Genomic DNA, 8,057 nt, shown 5'->3' with positions numbered 1-8,057 from the left:
ACATGTATTTTTTGGGTGAAAAAATTATGTCTATTTTTTTAATAAATAAATTTGATCAATAAACTTTCGATATTTAAGCATGTGCCATGGTGTGGTCTTTCTTTGCTTGTAACTTCTTGCTGTTTGTAAATACAATAGATGAAAAATAAATATAATATACATATAATAATGTATAACATATTAAGAAGTATGCTTCTGCTGTGAGGTCCTGCCTCCATGTACTTATGCAATTAATCACTGGACAGCTGGCCAGGTAGGTTTATAAATATTATTATCAGTGGCGTGCACAGACATTTTGGGGGGCAAGTGCTCCAGGGGGAAAAAAGGGCACTTTTTGCATATGTGGAAAACCTTTTCTTTTTATAATAAAAAAATCGCACAGGTTAAATGCAATTTGACTTTTATTTCAAAACATTCTCTAAAAATCAAAAATCACACCACAAAAAGATAAAATCTGTATCCAACTCTAAACTATATACATACATATTCTCAAGTGTCCATTAAATGGAGTGTACTGCTCTAAAGAAGCATCCTTCTTGGTGCCATGTCTTTGTAGATGTTGATGACCTCGTTGTAATTGATCTCCACATCTTTCTCAATGGCCAACAAGAGGAGATCAGACAACCTTTCTTCTCCACACAAACTTCTTAGTTTATTTTTGATTATTTTTAGCTTTGAAAAAGATCTTTCAACTGTCGCAGTTGTCACTGGTAGTGTTGCGTAGATCTGAATCATTTTGACAAAGGCAGGAAAGATCAGCTGGCCATTGTTTTCCCTCAGTATCAGAAATATTTCTCTGAGGTCTTTTGAACTAAAGCTGGAGTGGAAGACCTTTAATTCTGTTTTGAGCTGGTCCTCATCTTCTCCATAGAATTCACAGAGGATGTGGACAGCTTCAATGGCTTCTGGGTTTGGTGGGCCTACCCAGTTAGCATGCACAGTTAAGGGCTGGAAGGACTGAATGATTCTGGCCGTTGGGCTTCCAGTATTGTCCCCTTTGAACCTCCTGTTCAGTTCCCCAGTCATGATGTCCAGAAAGGTGAAATATACACCACTCCTGAAATATGCCTCCACTGACTCAAACTGAGCACCTACTTGAGACACTGTGGTGCTGTGTTGGAAACGCACTGGAACTTTCCGCTTTCTCTCCTGACCAGGCACCACGGTAGGTACTGGAATGTTGAAACTCTCTGCCTTCTCTGATGCACATCTAAATATCTCTCCAAATTTCTCCTCAGACCTCATGGTTTGCAATGTGTGAAGCACACCATCAATTACCTTGTAGGCAGTGGAATGGTCCAACCCTTCTTCCTGCAGAGAATCTGATGCCAAAGCAGTGACTTCGAATACTGGTGTGGTGATTTCCATGCAGAGAATGAACATAAAATTAATGGCATTTCTGTACATCTGAGCATCACCTTGGGCCAGGTTAGGTGGGTCACTGTCACTGATGTCATCAAGGAGCATCAAAATGGCTTTCAAATTTCTCTGAAGTGCCTTCAGTGCTTTTTCCCTGCAAGCCCATCGAGTATCTGACAGCTGCTGGAGCTCCATAACACGTTGTCCAGGAAAGAGAGACTCCTGAAATTTGACCAAGGCAGCATGACGCTTTGGGGAGCATACAATTTCTCCACCAAGTTGAAAAATGTCACAAAATGCTTGCTGGACTTTGATGCCTCCACTAGTACCAAATTGAGGCAATGGGCTTTGCAGTGCACATAGAGGGCCTTCTCATTGTGTGCACGGATTCTAGCTTGGAGACCTTTATACATGCCACTCATGTTGGCTGCTCCATTATAGCCTTGACCATACATGTTCTTCATCTCTAGGCCATTCTTTTGCAGAAGCAAGAACACTGTATTCTCCAGCTCCTGGCCTGTAGTTGTATCAACATTGCACACTTCGATGAATCTCTCCTTTATTTGCATATGATGAAAATATCGCACAACAAATGACACTTGCTCTTTGTGTGAAACATCAGAGGTTTCATCAAGTAGAATGGAATACATTTCAGCCTCTTTTATTTCACGTTGTATCTCCTTCCTGATGTAAGTTCCTAGTGCTGCAATGATGTCATTTTGACTTCTGTTGGAAAGCAGTGACACCTGGGGCCTTGTCTTGGTGGCTTTAACTGTGGCAATTTTTTCCAAATGCATTTTCAGCACACTATCGTAGCGGGAAAATACATTGACTAATTCATGAAAATTGCCACGGTTATCACTGGACTCACTCTCATCATGACCTCGGAATGCTTGTCCCTGACGTGCAAGATACACTGTTAGGTCAATTAATCTTGTCAGGATTTCTTTGTTTGTCTGCCTCTCTCGCTCTCTAACTTCCACCCCTTTTACGTCTGAAACATCAAATGCAGACTGAAGGGCCTTTTTCTGGAAATTGATCCATCTAACCATGCTTGTCATGTGCATCTCTGCGCTGGAGTGTTGTTTGATTTTTTCAAGAGCAGTACTCCACTTTCTGATGCCATCAGTTGTCCAGGCTGTTCTGCTTTTATATTTTTCATCCGAGAGGAAAAGCCGACAACTAAAACAATGCATTGAATTAGCAGTGGGTGAGTATTCCAGCCACACATTAGCAGAAAACCACTGTTTCTGGAATGATCTCCCCTCAGTTTTTGGGTAAGGTATATCAGGCTGACATGGGCCCACATTGCAGCACATTGAAACGTATCTGTCATTGCGCTTTATTTTAAATGTATGGATGTGTGTTGGATCTGTTGGGTATTGTAAAGCTGCTAACTTTGACATTATGTGATCGATCTGTTCTTCCTCATTGTGGTCTTCAGAGAGCACTACATCAGTGTCTGTAGGCCTAACTGAACCTGTTGCTGCATTGGTCGCGGCTTCATCTGTTTCTATATCTCCCTCTTCTGCTATGCTGGTAGATGGCATAGAGCTGCTTCCCTGCTGTGACTGACTACAATGGAACAATAATAATAATAATAGTATTATTATTTATCATAATAATAAGCTTAAACAGATAGTTTTAATAATAACCCATACTGCAAGTCTTGTAACATAGAAATAACTTTCGTAGGTACAAAATAATAGTTAGCTCAATGCCTGCTGATTAAGTTCATTAAAAACTAAGTGTGAACAGCTTTTAAGATTTTTCAATAGAATTAACTGCAAGGAGCAGGTTACATTAAAACATTAAAATAGAACCTGACTCTGCCCTTGACTCTGACCTTTCATCTTCATTTTCCTTTGCTTTCATCCAGGAGAGCAGAGAACTGCTTCCCTGGGCTGCCTGTTGTAGATCCCTTTCTTTCTCCTTTCTCAGCCTCTCTTTCCTAGGCATTATGCTTGCTGAAATTAGTAAATAAATAGACCAAAATGTATGAGAACGAATAAGACTGACTGTGGTCATTACAAGAACAGGGCAGAATGGTCGTTTTCACAGGCAATTGGGAACTGCCTATTTTTCCTTTAGCAAATTAATGTGTTAATGTTGCCAATATGTTACACCAAAAAAAATTAACATGTCTAACCAGTGCTTCTCAAAACTTTTAACATGCACCACCCCCAACACCGTACCCTTCAAACTACCAATAACAACGTCACTGTTCTGTCACAATCAGGTCACAACACAGTGCGTAAATGTCTGCGAGCATCGCTGAGTCAGTAACAACCAGTTAGGCTAAAGACTGCATCTTTAGACAGTTGGACGGTGTTCTAACTTTCTCACAGGAGACACCTACTAAAGACAGTCAAAGACATTAATTTCAATCTTACCAAAGTAGGACAGTAGTTGACGTTAGTTATGGAAAGGCTAATCCACAAAAACGGAGAAACGTCCATAATTCTATTATTCATAATCATGTCAAGGTTTTAGGTTTTTCTGCAGTTCCATCTCTAAAAAGTGTGATGTCTTCCCGTCACTGACTTCAGTTTGAAAACTTTGTATTTATTCACAGATTTCCGTGAGATCATCCTAAAATTTGTAACGAAAAATGGGCTCAAAAGAGCCCTCTGCCTAACGGCATGTAGCCTATAGCATAACGTGATATTTTCAATAGTGTATGCAAAAAGGTCGGAATTGATGGAGAGTGGGGTTGCCTAAATGGTTTAGGTTACATTTTAAATGTGTTGTTTTTTTGTTTATCCATATGGATGGATGGAGGGGGCAAGCTGGCAAAGTTTGTCATGTGCAGTTTCTGACAGGCTACTTCACAACAAAACAATTGCAGGTTGGTCTTAGAGGGCAAACAGAATAATTTCACTCAATTCATGGGTTACCTGACTGGTTGGGAAGGGAAAGAGCTGCCGTGTTGTCCGCCGTGGCTCCCAGTCGCTATAGTTAGCCTACTATGCCTACTCCAAGTACTCCTATGTCATGCCGCTGCTACACGCCTCACAACAAATGAACTGCAAGCGTGTTCACGTGACACGGTGACAGTGAAAAAGCGACAGGGTTCGGGTGTCTTTGAAGAAGGGGCACAAATCAAGCCATTATTTTCACACCTTTTTAAATCGCGCAGCTTTAAAAAAATAAATAAAATCACGTCTTTCAAAAGGGCACTTTTTTGGACTGAGGGCAAAAGGGCAAGTGCTTCAGCACCACCTCGTCTCTATCTGTGCACGCCAGTGTGTCAGTCCAGAAGGAGTGCACTGATTCACAGTTGAAAAACAAGTGATCCAGACTTTCAATATCATTTTCACAAAATGTGCAGGCGTTCACATCTAAGTTAAATTTCCGTCTTAAGAATTCATTGGTTGGATAAACCTCATTAATGATTTTAAAGTGAACCTCTTTTACTTTAGGGGAAAGAGGAAGTGAGATATACTTTTTTCTTATCGCCTTAACCTCCATGGTCTCAAATTCTTTAAGGATATAATTTCTTTTAACCGGATTAGGGCAAATGTCGTTGATCAAAATATTTCTGATCACTTTGTTTGTAAACCTGCTGTCACCAAATTCAGCTCCAGCTATGCAGAGCTGCCTCAGTCCAGGAGAAATTTTAGAGTGCACAATATCTTCTTTTATCATTGATCTCAAAGGGACTGGGATGGCTTTCACTAGGGATTTATATCTCTTAACAGTACATCTTACATCAAATTTCTCACAAAACGTCTCATGTTTTAATAAGACCCCATTATCATCCATAAAATGAGCTACAGCCCAAATCCCTTTAGATCTCCATTCATCCACGTACACAGATTTCCTACACAAACGGATATACCTGTTGTTCCATATAGGGGTATTGTGAGGAGTAAAGTTATGTTTATAGATTAATTTCCAGTAGAGAAGGACCTGCTGATGGAAAGCTGAGAGTTTAACAGGTAACGAACTGCAATCAAAGTCACAACGTAACAAAAGGTCTATTCCACGTTTTGGTCGAAAGCGTTGCAGCAGCTGCAAACAACATCATCAGCCACTTATGCCGGGCGACAGTAATAGCAAAGAGACAAGCACTTTTGGAATATGGGGAAAGCCAAAAAATGCGCTTCCTCCACTTCCCTACCATTGATTCATTAGTGCTGAATTCTCTCGCAGCTGCTCTATTCCCATGTTGTTGCAGTATATTAATCACTAACCTCATATTGTGGATGGATCATCTCAGTTGTTCTCCTGACTGAAGTTTGGTCTGTTTATAGCATTCTGCCATGGAACTGCATTTGTCCCTAACCACCAGAACTCCTCACGTTAACTTTTATCGAGTGGTAAGAAGTTAGTGTTCATCCTTCAGCTTCAATGTGCTAATGTTATGCTAACGTAGCTGTTTTGCTAGTGGTTACGTAGCACATCATTAGCAGAGCTGTACGTTTTCAATTTTTCAAAAATGGTAAATGGCCTGTATTTGTATAGCGCTTTACTAGTCCCTAAGGACCCCAAAGCGCTTTACACATCCAGTCATCCACCCATTTACGCACACATTCACACAGAAATCTGTCAGAACATGGTATATCTGTTTAGGTGGAAACTAGCGAGCTAACTTCCTGCTAACTTCTAACTCCGTTGAATTTAATAAGTTCTGATTTCATGGATGTCTGGATGTTACGTTTAATTGTTACACCTGGTAAAGCAGCAACGCCGATCATTTTTATTAAAGATGAAAGAATTTAGACAGTTTTAACTCTCAGTGATGCTGCAGTTTTCGTTTGACTTTGGGACCTGCTGGAGTTTAGGACCCAGATTACTCCGCGAGGCTCCTGACTACGGCAGCCGTAATGCTCCAATAATCCATCAAGTGGTGTGCCTTCATAGTTTACCAAAGTCGTACTAAAACATTTTTGACAGATTTCTGCGCGCCGTGTACCACATAAAATCGGTTCGACGTCAGTAAGCACACCCAGAATTCATACATAAAGCACACTGTCGATGTTTGAGAAAATTAAGGGATTGTAAGTGTGCCTTAAAGTGTGCAAAATACATTATACAGTAAAAAGAATATATTGCGATATATATCGTTACCGCACATGCTTCAAATTATACCGTGATATGGATTTTAGGCCATATCGCCCAGCCTTAACTCAAAGGTCTATCTTATAAAGTCCTTTTTTTTTGTTTTATTTAGACCTGGTTTAATTCTGGCCGTTGCAAGGCCTGGGTCGTGTAGCAGCCAACATTTTCTCCAGAGAGGTTGTCCCGGTGAGGGAGAAGTTCATGGCCCACTTCTTGGCGGAGGGAGCAGTGTCTTGGCAGCCAAAAGAATAGCCTATTTGAAGTCCCAGTGACTTCCCCACAACGGCTCTTTTAAGAGCCACCCACAAACCTCTAAAGAGCGTTCCTGCCTTTTTAAAAGTTTCTTAATAAGTGGAGCTTGTCTCCAAAATAAACTAACCTCTCTTTATTCTCTTAAATAATTGGTCTTCACTATGTTCCAATATAGTAGTATATTTTTTATTGGCCAATATTAAAGTTATTATTATATTTAATCAATTATATCATTATTAGTTATTATTACAGCAGTGAACATGAACTCTGACAAATACTGAGATTCAGTAAAGATTCAAGTTGAAGTTATTTATATTTCCTATCAACTTAAATCTTCACTCAAAGACCAGTATCTTTGACAGTGTATATGTAGATGTATTATATATAAGATAAGATCTTATCTTATCTTATCTTGTCAGGAAACTGACAGACCTGGGCATCAGTTCCCTCATCTGCAAATGGTTACTGGACTTCCTGACTAACCGCCCCCAACATGTCCGGCTGGATAACCGCTGCTCATCTACCATCACAATGAACACCGGTGTACCACAAGGCTGTGTGATGAGCCCTTTCCTCTACTCCCTCTTCACCCACGACTGCAGACCGGCTGATGGTTCCAACACCATCATTAAGTTTGCAGATGACACCACGGTGATTGGCCTCATCAGTGACAACGATGAGGCCGCCTACAGGGAGGAGGTGGATCGTCTGGCTGAGTGGTGCGACAGAAACAACCTGCTGCTTAACACCGAGAAGACCAAGGAGCTCATCGTGGACTACAGGAGGAATGCTGACCCACATCCACCCATCCACATTAAGGGGACGGCTGTGGAGCGTGTGAGCAGCTTCAAGTTCCTGGGAGTCCACATCTCCGAGGATCTCACCTGGACGACCAACTGCTCCAAGCTGGTCAAGAAGGCTCACCAGCGCCTCTTCTTCTTGAGGACTCTGAGGAAGAACCACCTGTCCTCAGACATCCTGGTGAACTTCTATCGCTGCACCATCGAGAGCATCCTGACCAACTGTATAACAGTCTGGTACGGGAACTGCTCTGCCTCGGACCGGAAGGCGTTGCAGAGGGTCGTGAAAACTGCCCAGCGCATCGCCGGAGCACCACTTCCTGCCATAAAGGATATCTACAGGAAGCGGTGTCTGAAAAGGGCTGGGAAAATCATCAAAGACCCCAGTCACCCATCACATGGACTCTTCACCCTCCTGCCCTCTGGGAGGCGCTACAGGAGCCTCCGGACTAAGACCACCAGGTACCAGAACAGCTTCTTCCCCACAGCTGTCAGACTCCTGAACTCTGCCTCCTGACATCTGACCCACGTTAACACATGGACTGAACATACACACACCCACAATGGACAACTGTACCCTCA

The 8,057-nt window shown here is 41.7% G+C and overlaps 1 protein-coding gene across 1 annotated transcript; it reads right to left on the bottom strand.

Annotated features, from left to right (window-relative positions):
- Positions 1 to 519: 519 nt before the first annotated feature.
- LOC113016552 (zinc finger MYM-type protein 1-like) lies at positions 520 to 4,359 on the bottom strand. The gene is made up of 3 exons (XM_026159453.1): positions 3,206 to 4,359; positions 1,689 to 2,934; positions 520 to 1,581 (listed from the first exon to the last, which is right to left on the bottom strand). The coding sequence occupies exons 1-3, from the start codon at positions 3,385 to 3,387 to the stop codon at positions 520 to 522; spliced, it is 2,490 nt and encodes an 829-aa protein (XP_026015238.1). The 5' UTR covers positions 3,388 to 4,359.
- Between the last annotated feature and the right edge of the window lie 3,698 nt (positions 4,360 to 8,057).

Source organism: Astatotilapia calliptera, chromosome 23 (genome assembly GCF_900246225.1).
Source record: "Astatotilapia calliptera chromosome 23, fAstCal1.2, whole genome shotgun sequence".
Taxonomy (NCBI): domain Eukaryota; kingdom Metazoa; phylum Chordata; class Actinopteri; order Cichliformes; family Cichlidae; genus Astatotilapia; species Astatotilapia calliptera.
The sequence above is the reverse complement of the archived record's forward strand: the minus strand, read 5'-3'. Positions and strand labels throughout refer to the sequence as shown.

Coding starts and splice junctions, on each gene's coding strand:
- LOC113016552 (XM_026159453.1), bottom strand. CDS start 3,387: ATGACCACAGTCAGTCTTATTCGTTCTCATACATTTTGGTCTATTTAT. Junction 2,935..3,205: donor AAGGAAAATGAAGATGAAAG/GTCAGAGTCAAG, acceptor GTTCCATTGTAG/TCAGTCACAGCAGGGAAGCA. Junction 1,582..1,688: donor AAGCCCATTGCCTCAATTTG/GTACTAGTGGAG, acceptor GTCAAATTTCAG/GAGTCTCTCTTTCCTGGACA.